This window comes from Macaca mulatta, chromosome 10, assembly GCF_049350105.2.
Source record: "Macaca mulatta isolate MMU2019108-1 chromosome 10, T2T-MMU8v2.0, whole genome shotgun sequence".
Lineage (NCBI taxonomy): Eukaryota > Metazoa > Chordata > Mammalia > Primates > Cercopithecidae > Macaca > Macaca mulatta.
In genome coordinates, this window is record NC_133415.1 from 79,155,072 (window position 1) to 79,170,326 (window position 15,255).

Sequence of the window (15,255 nt, forward strand, 5' to 3'; positions counted from 1 at the left end):
CTATCCTACCAGGGCTACAGGTGTGGCGTTGGGCGGGCATGGGGGGGTCCCAAAGGAAGGTGGGATGGGGTTCTTTCTGGAAGATTCCCATGGCTACCATATGCCCTTAATCCTGCCCTGACTGGAACAGATGAATTCTTTGTTTTCAAAAACAATGCCAGCTCACAGAAAAAGACAGAAAACACTCCATGCGTATGTAACTTATGACGCTTATGTAACTTTAATCCCCAGACATGAAAGAACTTTTTTAAAGAAGTAGACTAATTAACTTAGAAATGTAGATGCAGAATTCTATATAAAATATTAACAGATCAAATTGCAGAAGAAAAATACAGCATGACTGAGTAGGGTTTGTTTCATGCATGCAAGAATAGTTCAGCACATCACAATTCATGATAACAGATTAGAGGAGAAAGGCCTTATGGTTTTAGCAATTTATGCCAGAAAAGCATTTTGGGGAAAAAGCCCCAAATATTTCTAATAAGAATTACGTAATTAAAATATCACCAGGGCTGATATTGACTGTTTCCTTTGTGAGGTATGGATTCATCCAAGTAATAAGTAATAATGACAGTGTGTAGTAAGACAAGAAAATGTAATAAAAAGGAGAAATGCAGCTGGGCGCAGTGGCTCACGCCTGTAATCCCAGCACTTTGGGGAGGGAGAGGCAGGCAGATCGCTTGAGCCCAGGTGTGTGATACCAGCCTGGCCAACACGGTGAAAACCCATCACTACAAAAAATACAAAAATTAGCTGGGCGTGGTGGTGCGTGCTTGTAATCCCAGCTACTTGGGAGGTTGAAGCAGAATTGCTTGAGCCTGGGAGGTGGAGGTCACAGTGAGCCAAGATCGCACCATTGCACTCCGTCCAGGGCAGTGGGAATGAAACTGTCTCAACAACAAAGGAGAAATGCTGAAAAAGAAGGAAAAAAAAATGGCTTGCTCTAACAAACCAAGGAGATTCTTTATGGGGGCTATTTTTTAATGACAATAAAAGAGAAGAATTAGGATGATCTCAAGAATAAATGAGGAAGGGTTTACTGTTTCTCCTCTGACCCTTTTCCTGCCCACAGCACTACCTGACATGCTTCAGCGGCACGATCGCAGTGCCCTTCCTGTTGGCCGATGCCATGTGTGTGGGGTATGACCAGTGGGCCACCAGCCAGCTCATTGGGACCATTTTCTTCTGTGTGGGAATCACTACTTTGCTACAGACAACATTTGGATGCAGGTGAGATTGGGGTACTAATGGGGGATGCCAAAGTCCCCAGAAGGCGTTGAGCTGGGCCGTTTGCCTAGGGCTGTTTGCAAGGACAGAATGGAGGCAGGGGAATGTCCTAGTGGCCATTGGTCCCCACCCCCGCAGTGTTCCTCCCAATCATTTCCTCTCTTGGTGAACGGTCCAAGCTGGAAACTCAGCCTCACCCTCCTTCCCCTGTCCCCTTGGCAAGTCATGCTCGCTCCCTAGCACCCCTCTGTGTCCCCATTCCTTGAGTTCAGACCGGAGTGTCCCACCAGGCTCCCTGTTGACTTCCCTGCCTCCAGGGCACTGCTCTTGGACTCAATTTGTGCCCCACACCCAGTGCCATCTTTCTACTTCCACAACCTCCTCAGGGTGAGCCACATTGCAGCTCTCCTCCCTTTTTACACACCAGGCTGCACCCAGCATTTAGGCTTGCCCTTACTCTCTGCCCCACCTACATTTCCAGCCATGCCTCTGAGCCCTGTCTCCTGCCTTCCCTGGCCTCACTCCCGAGGGCCCACTGTCTATCTTCCTGTGTGTCTTCTCCCCACCCGCCTGGCACACACCAGCTCATCCTCCAGACCCAGCTTGTCCTGCCTCCCGACTCTGTGGAGCCCTTCGTTGTTCTCTGAATTCCCACCTTGTTTTCATCCTTCCAGTGTGGCCCCTATTCCAGTTTGTCCTTTTTGTTTCTATGTCTTTTTCCCACGGTGCTTCCTCCTTGATGCCAGGGCTTTGGCTTGTTCACTTTTGCATTTCCAGCCACCAACTTAAATGGTCATGAAGCTGGCACAGGAAGAAGAAACATCCTTATCTACCTTCCTACCTCCTCCTGCAAGCTTGCCTTTTCCTCTCCTTTCCTGCTCTGCTACCCTGTTCTCAGTGCAGCCTCTTACTTTACCCCAGGGCACGGCTCAGGAAGTGAAGCCTGCTGTGGCAGGACTGTCCTAAGTTCACCGCCAGCTGTCTCTTGCTCCGTCAGAGACAGGCTGAGTAAGGCCTGGCCCTTCCTGCTGTGGGAGGTGGGTGTGAGCTGAAGTCAGGGACTGCATTCTGATGAGTTAGAATCCTTCGGGACCTCGGGGTTGCCCTAACACGGCACGGGGATAGGGAAGCCTTGGAGGGCTGTGAGCCATGTGCAGGTGTTCTGGTTGCCAGGGTGGGCCACACCCTGGGAGGGCAGGCCGCAGGTCTGCTGATGGAAAGAAGCTATGTGGACTAAAGGCTTCGGGGCTGGCAAGCTCTTAGGGTTCCCAGATCCCAGCCCTTGCTAGTCTGCCCACAACCACCAAGCTGGGCTGACGGGAAGAGGGTCTCCTCAAGCCCCCCAGGGGGCAGGGCAGGGATATCACTGACCAACTAGGGGGAGGAGATGTGGTCTGGGCCTTCCAAGAAGGGCTCAATCTGACTAGCACCCTCTTTCATTCTTTGGGCACAGTGTTCAGGGCTCTGTGCTTCAAGGCCAGAGTGCCCGGCAAAGCTTTTGTTGGCTGGCTCAGGATCCTTACCTTGCCCATGGAGCACTGGCTCTCTGGAGAGGTGTTCTTTTTCTAAAGAGCTGACTTATCCATGGATTTGTAGGCACAAATCCCTCTGTGAATTTGGTCAGTGTCTCTAGTTGAGCATTATTGGTTGACCTGAATAGGGAATGAAAGCTGTCTTTATTGCAGTGAAGTGTGCACCGTGTGCAGCTCTGCCCCAGCTCATGCCAAAGAGGCCAGGCCTGGCCAGCAGCTGAGCCTGATGGGCATAGTTGCTAATGGGACACAGAAGGGAGGGCCTGGGGGAACTTGGGGTAAATACTTTTGGTCACGGAGGGCATCATCTTGCCCACTGTTGGGGCACAAGACCTAAATCGAACTACCCAGGTCAGCGTGGTTCACCTCCCTGCTGGCATGGGAAGCAGTTTGAGCTGAGTAAGAACAGGAGAGGGCATTTGACACCCTACTGAGATGGCTCAGGGACCCAAAATGCAGAGCTGTGGCCTGGAGGAGGGTGTGTGTCCGTGTGCCCCATGTCCACGAGGCTGGGTGAAAGCAGCCTTTCTTGCCGTGTTTGTGAGGAGTCAGAGTGAGTCCCCCATGACCTCTGGCTGTGCAAAGAATGGCAGCCCCACCCCTGCTTCCATCCTCCCCGCAGTGTGGCCATTTGCTTAGTCATAAATCAGGTGGTGCTGACTCTAATCACGTCAGCAGCTGTGTGCTGCTGGGCAGGTGAGGGTGTGCTGGGGACTTTGGTGGGGTGTTGGGCTTGTGATAGGGGTTTTCTGTGGTTGTCAGGGTGTGGGTGGTACTCGTCCTCTTAACCTGGACAAAGCGAAAGAGTACTGGCTCAGCCCTGCAGATGTTCAGTGACTGGTCTGTGTAGCAGGTGCGGGGCCTGGCTGTCGTGGGGAGCAACGGTGACATCGAAGCACATGGCCTGCAGCACGAATGGCAGCACCATCAGGGAGATGCAGTGCATCCTCTAGGGGACTTGGTGGGAATCCTGGAGGAGGTGGGGTTTGAGACAGAGCCTGCAGGCTCCAAGAGCTCTGCCCGGGAAGGCTGAGGGAGCAGCTTCCATCCCAGCAGGGGCAAAGGCAGGAAGTCACAGCCTGGCATGATCCCCCTGACCAGGCACACAGAGGCTGGGGCTTGGGACTTATCAACAGGCACAGGGAGCATTCAATGGCTTTGTTAGCAGGGGACACACCCTCTGGGGCTGTGCCTTGAAGGATGTTACTTAACCAAGTATAGGGGGTGAGGACCATCCCAGGGGATCAGTGACATCCATGAGAAAGGTGACGGGGCCCAGGCAAGCGTCAGGGGTGTGGGGTAGGAAGGTGACTGTGCTGGGGCTGAACTCATCCCCCAGTCTCACTCTTTCTCGTTCTGGGGGTCCCTTCCTGCTTTGAATCCTTAGCTGGAAAGAGAAGCAGCACGGAATGGAATGTGCTTCATGTGTCCTGATTAAAGAATCTTTCTAGCAGAGTGGCTTAGAGAGAGCCTTTGGGATGGGGGAGGGGAGCGTCCCTGCTGGCACCTTGCGGCTCGGGCCCTCCAGGCTGAGGGGGGCTCTTGCTGTGAATCTTCTGAGCCTTCTGTGTGTTGCCTGCACCCCTTGCTTCCTCTCCGACCAGCAGGTGGGCTCAGGTGGGAGCTCCTGCTCTGCACGGCCTCAGACCATGTTTGCAGACCTTCTGTGTGGGTCCTCAGCACACTTGGGGGCTTGCTATGCAGGGGGCTGCGTGTCTGAGACAGCAAAGGGGCACTGAGGCAATGAGACAAGCTGCTATTTCCCCCCTTGACTGGCCAGTCACCATGGGGGGCATGTTTGCTGCACCCCATGTTTGTGTGTCTCTTCTTTTCTCCACCCATGTCTCTCCACCCTCCATCCCTTCCTGCTGGAACCCAGACTCCTCCACCCGTCCTCTTCCCATCTTTGCACTAGGCCAGAAGAGGCTGGGCTACCTTGTCAGCTGCACCGCCTCTCACAGCCTTGCCTCAGGTTTCCTGTGGGGTTAGTGAGGGAAGAGCAGAAATCCCCAAATGGCCAACTACTCCTTGAGCATATGCCCTGTTCCCATCCAGCAAAGCAAGGTTGGCAGCCAGACCTCAGTAGGGTGAGGCCCCCTCTGGTACTTGGACACCCAGATCTCACTCAGGACAGCATCTGTTCTAGGGCTGCTCACCAAGATCAGTGCTGCCAGAGCTGGACGCATGGCCATTGCAAGTGAAAGTCAGATTTTGGGATACTTTTATGGAATTCTGACCCCTTGGGTATCAAACCTACACTTCTGAGGATAGAGAGATGTTTACAGCATGTGGCGTTATGACCTTGGACAAGTGACCCCTCCAGCCCTGTTTCCTTTGTGAAAATGAAAGGAGGCTCCTCCCTCAGGTGTCCTGGGAATGATATATTTTGCCCTATTTTAATGAATCTATTGTGTTGTTATAGATTATTTTGTTTCTTAAAATAGTTTTTGGGAGTTTCTGCATACGAAAATGTGAACTCATATTTTAGACTTTTAGTTCTGCTAGTTGCTTAGATAGATCCATCATAGGCTGTGAATTATCATTTCTTTTAGACTTCTGTGCTTATTTTCTGTTCAAAAAAGGATGGAAGAAATAGCTAGAGCAGTTGGGGTAGAGAGGCTGCGAGCAGGGAGCGAGGTGGAGAGGAAAGGCAGACGCAGCTGGGAGTGTGGGCCTGCCTCCCAGCAGCACCGCTGGAAGGATGGCAGATGGCCTCTGTGGGCTTTTGTGCGTTGTGTTTTTGTTTTTGGAGAAGCTCACCACTCATTTCCTTAGGCTTAGAGCAGAAGGAAAAATTTTTCATGTCCAGCTTTTGTGATTTCTAAGACACAGTCTCAGACTTCTCCAGCTCCGGTCGTTCCCCTGTTGTGTTTCAGTTCTGTATCCAGCTTTGTGCATCTGACTGCCTCTTGCTGAGTACCCGGTATTTCTGTCGCGCTGGATGTTGTGGGTGAAGGAAGCCTGAGGACAAATCATGGCCTGTGCCCTTCAGGGGCGGGCCCTCTATTCTGCACAAGCGTCTAGAGTACAGGAAGGAATGAGGTGCTGTGGTCAAGTCATCCCCCTCGTTTCACATGGGCTCTTGATCTGTGTGGAATGCTATCCTGGAAACCTGTTTCATTCTATAAAAATGACCAGAGTTGATGGGAAACCCGTGAAGGTGAAACAGATGTGTGTCTTTGCAGACCTTACCCAAGCACAGAAGGCCGACTGTAGATGCCACAGCATGGGGGCACATTTCCCAAGGCTGACTGACTGAGACCACATGAAGCATGTCTGAGTTGTGCGGGCTGCAGACCCTTCTTCCTTCACTGCACATCTCCCCTGGCATGAAAGTTTTCCTTTTCCTCCAGGGGCCGTTGTCTTTTTGCACTGGAGGTTGTGGGCCTTAGCCCCGGTTGTCGAGGCCTTTAGGAGGCTTTGGTGCTTTCCAAGCCTTTGCTTAGGGAAAGGCGGCTTCCTCGTGGCCCTTGCTCATGGCATTTCCTCTCCCTCTCCCTCTCCCTCTCCCTCTCCCTCTCCCTCTCCCTCTTCCTGCCTAGCTTTTCCTCCTCCCTCCTCTTCTTTGACCTTGATCCCTTGAGCTTTGCATCAAGGAGGTCTTCATTACCAAGTTCCCCTGAGCGAGGATTCAACAGTTCTCATTTTGGTTGGTCTGTGATGTCAATTCCAGTTAACCTTTGTTCTGGGAATTAGTACAAAGCCTTTAAAATCCAGAGAAATGAGGGCAGCATTTCGAGAGTCCCCTAACCAGCCTGCAGCTGTCATTCTTTTGTGGCACCTCCGAGCTTCCCAGAGTTCCCACCCCTGACCTTTGGTGTCTCTAGGGCCCTCCAAGACCCTGCCCCGCTGTCACCACACTGACTTGCCCACAGGCTGGTGGAAGGAGTCTTACGGTGTCTGAGGGGCCACCCTCAGCCTTTCACTCCAGGCCTTTCTTAGAGGCATCACTCTGGCCTCTCCAGCAAAATGAAGGATAGGATGTCCCTCTCAGAGGACCCCCTCCTGGCCACTCTCAGGCCTGCTATAGGCACACAGCACATTCATGTGCTGAGAAACAGTAGGGTTTGGCCAAGAGAGTCATTGTAGCTGGTTTAGGAACCTGGCCTCTAACCAGATTGCCCTAAGGAGAGAGAGTTCCTCTGTCTTCCGTCCTGTCAGGTTCCTGGGGCCCGTAATGGAACCTTGTCCATGATATGTGCTCACTGAGTACAAGGGGTGGCTCCAGGAGACTTTAAGGTCTTAAATCTGGGGGCTTCGAACTCATGATTGTTTATGAAACTTAGAAGCACGGAGGGATGCGGTGATTAGATTGGGGCAGGGGAGACCCCGCTTCTTTTTCTGTATATGTATGTTGGGGTACAAGTGTAATTTTTTTTTTTATTTTTGAGCCACTTGAAAGTAAAGTTGCAGGCTGGGCAAGACGGTTCAGAGCTGTAATCCCAGCACTTTGGGAGTTTGAGGCGGGAGGATTGCTGGAGCCCAGGAGTTTGAGACCAGCCTGGTGGACAACATAGTGAGACTTTGTCTCTACAAATAATAAAAATAATTAGCTGGGTGTGATGGCGTGCACCTATGGTCCCAGCTACTCAAGAGCCTGAGGTGGGAGGGTCACTTGAGCCCAGGAGATGAGGCTTCACTGAGCCACGATCAAGCCATTGCATTCTAGCCTGGGAGACAGAGCGAGATCCTGTCTAAAAAAAAAAAAGAAGTAAAGTTGCAGACAGCATGATGGCTCACCCCTACATACTCTCCTAGCAATGCGGGTGTCTCTTGTGTATCGCAGGAGACCATTTGTCACACCTAACAACATTAACAATCACTCTGTTTCATCATCTCATATGCAGTTCGTATTTAACTTCCCAGTTGTTCGTAAAATACCTTTCCCCGTTATTCCCTCTCTAAACCAGTCACCTTCGTGTGGTGCCTTTGTTTGTTGTGTCTCTTTGCTGTCTCCACCTTTTTCCTCCCCACATCATCATCTTTTTAAAAAGATTCCAGACCTGGTGTCTCGTGAGTGTCTGATTTTGTCTTGATTGTGTCCCTGTCACATTGTTTGATTTGCCCCACAATCCCTTTCATTTGTTGTCAACCAGAAGATGGGGCTGGAGGCATGATTGATTTAGGGTAAACATTGTTGCCAAAATTACTGTGTAGGTGATCTCAAATCCTTTGTATTCTGTCATGTCAAGCAGGCAGGCACATAATGGCACATTATAGGGTTTTGTGCCCAAATAAAAAATTTTTACCATTCATTTAACTAAAAAAGAATTTAAAATTGTACATTAATATGGGAGACCGGACTGGGTGCGGTGGCTCATGCCTGTAATCCCAGCACTTTGGGAGGCTGAGGCGGGTGGATCACCTGAGGTCGGGAGTTTGAGACCAGCCTGGCCAACATGGTGAAACTCCGTCTCTACTAAAAATACAGAAATTAGCTGGGCATGGTAGCAGGTGCCTATATCCCAGATACTCGGGAGGCTGAGGCAAGAACAATTGCTTGAACCCAAGAGGCAGAGGTTGCAGTGAGCCGAGATAAGGTAGACCAGTGAGAATGCAGAGGTGATGACCTTGGTTGAGGGTCTCTGCCCTGTCTTCCCTGCCAGCTGCACTGAGTCCTTGGACGCAGAGGCAGCTGGGCTCCCTTTCCATCATTCAGTACTCACGCAACTTTGGACAAGCTCTCCCTAGATAAGTCTCTCCAAGCCCTGTTTCCTCAATGGTAAACTAACCATAAGATTGTTAGTGAGCTGGACACCGTGGCTCGTGCCTGCAATCCCAGCACTTTGGGAGGCCGAGGTGGGAGGATCATTTGAGCCCTGAAGTTCAAGACCAACCTGGGCAACATAAGGAGACCTTTGTCTCTACAAAAACATTAAAAAATTTAGCCAGGTGTGGTGGTGCACACCTGTGGTCCCAGCTACTCGGGAGGCTGAGGTGGGAGGATTGCTTAAGCCCAGGAGGTCAAGGCTGCAGTGAGCCGTAATTTGCGCCACTACACTCCAGCCTGCGTGACAGAGCGATACCCTGTCTCAAAAGGAAGATTGTTAGCGAGCATCAAGTGAGATGATGCCTGGTACCTGTCCACACTCAGTGGCTGACTCTATTTATCTTAGTTTTCTCCACTGGGAGGGAAGGAGGCAGGTACTGTAGTGGGTGTGCAGCGAACAAGGGCTGGGCAGCCTCTTGGAGCAACGCGGACCTGATGAGTGCAGCAGGGCTTGGGGTTGGCCACACTGCCAGTGTCCCCGGCCAGGGTGGGCCCCACTGACCCTGGAATCTGTGTCAGAGGCCATCAGAAAACTGTAAGGGCATTTGATCCAGCCCCTCCTGAGGCTGGAGACCGTCTTGCCTCAGCCGAGCTTGTTCTCTAGGGCGGGTCTACTTGCTTTTGTCCCTGCAACTCTCGCTTTTCTGGGTGGTCTCCCTTCAGTTACTCCCCCCTTGCTCTGTTAGCTGGTATTTGTGATGTTTCAAGGGCCTAGGAATCTGATTGAGTCCTCTTGTTACATGTAAGTTTAATGAATTTGGTTCTCTACAACTTTTCTTCTTCGACTGGCAGGTCCTTCTTGTCCCAAACATTTCCCCAGGCTCTGAATTGTTCATCCTCCTCCTCATGGCCTTTTGCTTCCACCACCTCCCCTCTCCTAACCCCCATTCTTCCTTTTTAGGCAGGTGACTGCCCTGGCAAAAGCAGCTCTACACAGGAGTGAACAGTACTTATCACCAAATAAGGATGGAAGCTCTTTTCCTGTTTTAAATTTGGGGAGTTTTTTCAATATTTGGCATGACTCTGGTGTTTTAAGGAATATGTCGTCATCTCCTTGTCTCTGCTGCCCCCACCCCCCTAAGTCCCACCCCCTGAAAACACTTGATAGACTGATAGAGTTTTTTAAAATGTCGCCTCTATTGAGGGGCAATAGATACACAGTAGAATTCACCCTTAAGCTGTAGAGTTAGATGAGCTTATACCGATGTGTGCAATCACATCACCATCACCATGAACAGATAGGACAGTGCAGGCTACTTTCCAGCAGTTCAGCCGGTCAGTGGATGGATGGATGGATGGATGGATGGATGGATGGATACAGTAAATGATAGAACATGTCATCAATTAAGAAAAAGTTTTCTTTAACACATTGTGTCTTTCTTTTCTTTTTGAGATGGAGTCTCGCTCTGTTGCCCAGGCTGGAGTGCAGTGGCGTGTTCTAGGCTCACTGCAACCTCCACCTTCCATGTTTAAGCGATTCTTCTGCCTCAGCCTCCCAAGTGGCTGGGATATAGGTACCTGCCACCACGCCTGGCTGATTTTTGTGTTTTTAGTAGAGATGGGGTTTCTCTATGTTGGCCAGTCTGGTCTCGAACTCCTGACCTCAGGTGATCCTCCTGCCTTGGCCTCCCAAAGTGCTGGGATTACAGGCATGAGCCACCATGCCTGGCCTTGCTTTTCTTTAAGAGTACTTTTTACACACACTCCTAGTGGTAGATTCAATAATGAACTTATAGGTCCTCAAAGCCAAACCTGTTACATCTCTCAGGGATTATTTTTCAAAAACTTTTCCTGCAGTTTAGACTCTTGAGTGTTCCTTTGACAATGCAAGGTTTTGTACCAACTTTGGTGGTTGTCTTGTAGATTAAGAAGCCAGGCACAGAGTATATATGCTCTGCGTTGGTGAATTTTGTTTTTGTTTTATTCAGTTTCATTAACAGTTTAGTTCTGGCAGATACATTTTGTACCTTCATGGTGCTTCCCATAGGAACCATTGGCTTTTAAGCTTTCTCTGATGGCACCATAGGAGGACTGCAAGCTGCCTGGCGACTGGAGGCTTATCTGGGTGAATCATGAAAACCCATGCACATTTCATCCCCAGCTCTGAGTGCTTTTAATCTAATCACCACTCTTCCAAATTTGCAGTCAAAATCAACTTGCCAGAAAGACTTAACCTCTTATTTTTAGTTTAATAGAATTCCTTTCTGAGAATATTTGTAAATAGCCCCTTCATTTCATTAAGTATTCATTGGTGCTGAGGATACATGGTGGGTCAAGACGGTGGGTGAAGCCAATCCACTTCCTACTATCAGGATGCCTACCTCAAAGTTGAGGTGGGCAGGACAGCTCATGGGAAGTGCACCAGCACAGACAGCAGCAGCCCGAGGAAGGGAGCAGATAGAGGCTGGGCGCATGTGGAGATCTGATTCAGGCTGGCTCGTCATTCGAGCGGATGCCAAAGGGAATTAAAAAGCAAAGACGACACACAGAGCCATGCCACAGCCTGTTGGGATGTCCTCGGTGGCTTGGTTCCTTCAAGACTGAGAATAGCTTCAGGGTTAAGGTCACCTCTCCCAGTTCTCCTACAGTAGTCCTTTCAGAGCAGGTCCTTCACTCGTTTTCCTCTTGCTGCAGGAAGAACACAGGGCATCTGTCATTTGGTCCCCACTGACCTTCACCATATGAGCTCCCTGTGCTTTCGCCCAAGTGGAGAATCTGCAGTCCTCTGAGGGTTCCTGGGTCCGTCCTGTGGCTCTTGTTTTGCACCTCCCCTCTCTCTGCCCGGAATACCTGAAACCCTCACACACATGGCGAAGCACTTCTCATGCTTTAAGGCTCGCTCAAGCGACTGCACCTGCAGAGCCCCACAGCATTTCACACCATCACATCACCGCCCCTCATATGTGACCGTGGTTAGTGTCTTCTTCACGCAGCAGAAACAGAAGGGCTCAGGAAGTGTTTTCCATCGTCGTATCTGCTTATAATTGTGCTGGTGTGAAGCAGATAGCCAAGAATTGTTTATAAAGTGACAAAATGATAAATCCCTTTACCTGGCACAGGGGTTGTCAGTCTCAGCCACCCCTAGAAGGCATTGTTGAAAATGCAGATTTGGTGCCACCCACCCCTGAATCTGGCTAACCAGGACAAGACGCAGAAATCTCCACCTTTAACCAGCACTCCCAGAGAACCCTGAAGCAGCTTCCTGGTAACTTGGGAGGTGACTTGCAAAAATCTTGACAAAAAGCCCTAAGTTGTAGGGGAACACATTACAGATTCAAAGGAGATCCTGGAATATTTACTGGAGGAGGTGATATTTTCTCTGTGCCTTAAATGACAAATGAAAACTGAACTCGTATGAAGGAGCTGGTGAGAGATACCAGGCTGGGAGTGGGGTTCAGGTTACCTGGGCACCAAGCTGGACATGGCGGGGCTCTGGCAGGGTTTCAAATAACGTAAGGACTGTGGGGGAGTTGCTTAGGTTCTCTTGCTGTCCTGAGGCTGGAGCCTGACATGGGATCTCATCATGTCACAGTTGCTGGATTTTGTTTTTTAAACTAATGTCTAGTGGCCACTATTAACTGTGAGAATTTCCAGCTGCAGAAACCCACTGCCTCTTCACATATTTAAGATATATTTTCCCTGTAGACAGGTCAGAAAAACTTCTTTTGTAGAAGGCCAACAATAAATAGCCTAGGCCTTGCGTGCCTCTGTTAATGCGCTGAGCTCCACCGTGACTGCGTGAAAGCGGCCGTTGACCATGAGTAAATAAATGGCTGTCCTCTATTCTAGTACAGCTTTACTTACAAAACAGGTAGCACCCTAGATTTGACCCACTAGCTGGTTTGGCAGCCCCTGGTGTAAAGAAAAGCACAGTTTAATGTATTTCCTTTCCAGTCTTTAGTACAAAATAAAAGAGCAGGCAGTCTTCTTGGCCTGGGGAGACCCACCTGGGCGCCTGAGGTTTACGTGGTCATAGGGGCCGTACTCTGGGTGCGGAGAGAAGAGCTGAGAATTGACCAGCTTCACACTGGGCAAAGCACCTAAAAAGGTCACTGTTATCACCTTCAGTCGTTTTCTTGGAAAATTGGCTTTGTTAATTGTGATCTAGGGAAGCTCTCGTTTGTTTAACGTGTTCATATGCTCTTGTTGCAACTTTCCCCGAGAATGTTTCAGTCAAGCCTGTGACAGAGCCCACACTTAGTGCTGGCGTCTTAACAGCTTGTGTCAGGCGATGTTGCCTGGCTAGATGTGAACACGTAATGCTGGCATGAGCAGCCCTTTCCAGATTGTCTCGGGAGACTTTTTCTATTGTCATCTATTTCAGGGGGGTCCCAGCAGCTAGCAAATGAGCGAGTGTCTTTGCAGCAGCGCTCTCGAGACCTTTAGTCCTAGTTAAGCCATCAAATGCTCACCCCGAAAGGTGGCCAGGTCAGATGCCAAGGTCAGGTTCAGGCTGAGGTCTGACTAAAGAGTGGAAGCCAGATCCAGTCTTTCCTTTTGCCATTTCCAGTGAATCACCAATGCAGTGTGATGTGTGATGGCCACATTCCTAAGGATAAAATCTCTAAACACAGTTCACCATTTGTATTCCACTGCCCTAGGATGCATTGGTTGAAGTCGGAAACCATAGTAAACCAAATGGCATTTGGACCATTCCATACAGCATCCATCCCTAATTATATGTTGTCCTTTCAGTACAGTCCTGAAAATTTGTGCTTATGGAATACTTAGAAGTCAAACAGTGTTTTCCCTTTGACATACATTCCCACTTCAGGTGTCCTTCACTTCTGCTATCCTCTGGGCCCCTCTGGCAGGTAATTATAACTGGATGGTTATTGAAGGGCATGCCTATGGGAGTGACCATCAGCAATGCATCCGGTTTGTGTGGTGTAGCCTGCCTCTGTGCCTTAAAGCCAGCACCCTGCATACTCTGGATTGATGTCACTGCATGATTAAACAGCCAGGAGAGCATCTGTAACAAGGACGTCTTGACCTCCCTGGCTCAGAATGGTGTGTGCTGGGCTCTGGACTTGCAGCGAGACTGCTTGTTCTTTAGCCAGAGCCAGTTGGATTTCTCAGTCCAGTTCCTGTTTCACTGTGGGTAGGACTTGCTGCCAGACCGCTCAAAGGGAAGGATGCTGGGTCCCTGTGTCGCTGGCAAGGCCACTGACTAGGCTCCCTGGGGCCTTTCAGGATTTGGATGTGTGAGAGTTCCCAGCCCTGCAAACAGGAGGAGCCAGTTTAATATTTTACCCTCAAAATTATATTTAAAATAGTGATTAAGTTCTGATGCTAACCCATAAAGCCACTTTAATGTGACTTAGCTGAAATGCTGTACATTTTCATTAAAAAATGGTAGTCTTTTTGAATAGCTTAAGTGTTCGTGAAGTCAATGTGAAATATCTAAAATATAATCAAATGTCATTTGAGGATCTCTGCATTTAGTTTGAGGATGTGGGCAGCAAATTTAATGGAGATTCTGCAAGTTTTCTGGGCCCTTTAAAATATGTTCGAATACCTTTAAGTATTTTTATGATTAAGCAGAATATTTATTATGTCTGCTATCACGTTGTAACTTACAGCTCTGTAGATCTAGATCACTATTATGATTTATCTGTAATCGGTGATTAGGGCAATTTTTGATTCACAAAATGAAACAACGGAGGGAAATTTTTTCCTATGATAACCAATAATAATTTTAAAGGGAGGAGGAGGGAAGTAAAAAAGCAGAAATACACTGATGTTTAAAAAGGAGTTTATAAGCTCAGCAGGGAAGAGGGAACCTCAAATGCCCGCAGTCCCCCACCTGCAAGAGGAAAGGTGGTGATGGCAGGGGCCGGTGTTGGGGTGTTGGCACTGACCACGGGGCCCACCCTGGAGCTGCCTGGGTGGGAGGAGAGTGGCAATGGGGAGGATGAAGAAGCCACTGGCTGTGGCTGCATGGCACAGGAGACCTTTGCAGACTGGGGCTTTTTCTTCTAGGTGTGCCTGCATTTACTCATGTGCTGTATGTCTATGGAAAAGACTGTTAAGCTGTCAAATAGTGAACTACCTCGGTAGTTCCCGATGCCGTGATCATGGTTTTGGTCTCGTTTCTTTTAGGTTACCCCTGTTTCAGGCCAGTGCTTTTGCATTTTTGGCCCCTGCTCGAGCCATCCTGTCTTTAGATAAATGGAAATGTAACACCACAGGTAATTGCAGTTATTTCCACATATGTCATTGGGGTCCCTTAATGCAGGTGTAAAGGGAGGCCTGGACATGCTGTCCTCAGCAGCGCTAAATCCTTTCTGGAATTAGGGACAAAGCACACAAACCCACAAACAGCTTAGAATGCTCCATCTGTGGACCGTGTCTGTCTCTCTCTTTCTATCCACTTGTTCATCCCTAACCCTAGAGCAAGAAAGGATCAGAATTGACCTCATTTCTCTGTTAATGAAATTGACAAATATGGGAATGGAATAGAAAAATATTTGTGCTATTTTTCTGCCTCTCTCTTTCAGTGGATTTTATGACCCACCAGTAATCACTCTCTTTGCTGCGTCAGCATCCCTTCTCTGAAACGTCTTTGCTTTTTAAGGATCTGGCTACTGTGGTTTGCTGCAAATGACTTTCATTCCCCTTCCTTAGTGATTGCAAAGATCCTTAAGGAACCCGATAAGGTCAGGAAAAGATAGGGAATTTGAGAAAATCAGAGTCAGACCTGTACTCTCAAAAATACAGTTACAT

General features: G+C 49.2%; 1 protein-coding gene across 9 annotated transcripts in view; it reads left to right on the plus strand.

The window, feature by feature from the left end:
- Positions 1-15,255, plus strand: part of SLC23A2 (solute carrier family 23 member 2) — a 150,092-nt gene that overhangs the window by 100,631 nt on the left and 34,206 nt on the right. For all 9 annotated transcript variants that reach the window (XM_028827430.2, XM_077948953.1, XM_077948952.1 and 6 more), the window contains 2 exon segments: positions 1,073-1,230; positions 14,632-14,720. In XM_028827430.2, the coding sequence (XP_028683263.2) occupies positions 1,073-1,230; positions 14,632-14,720 (247 nt within the window).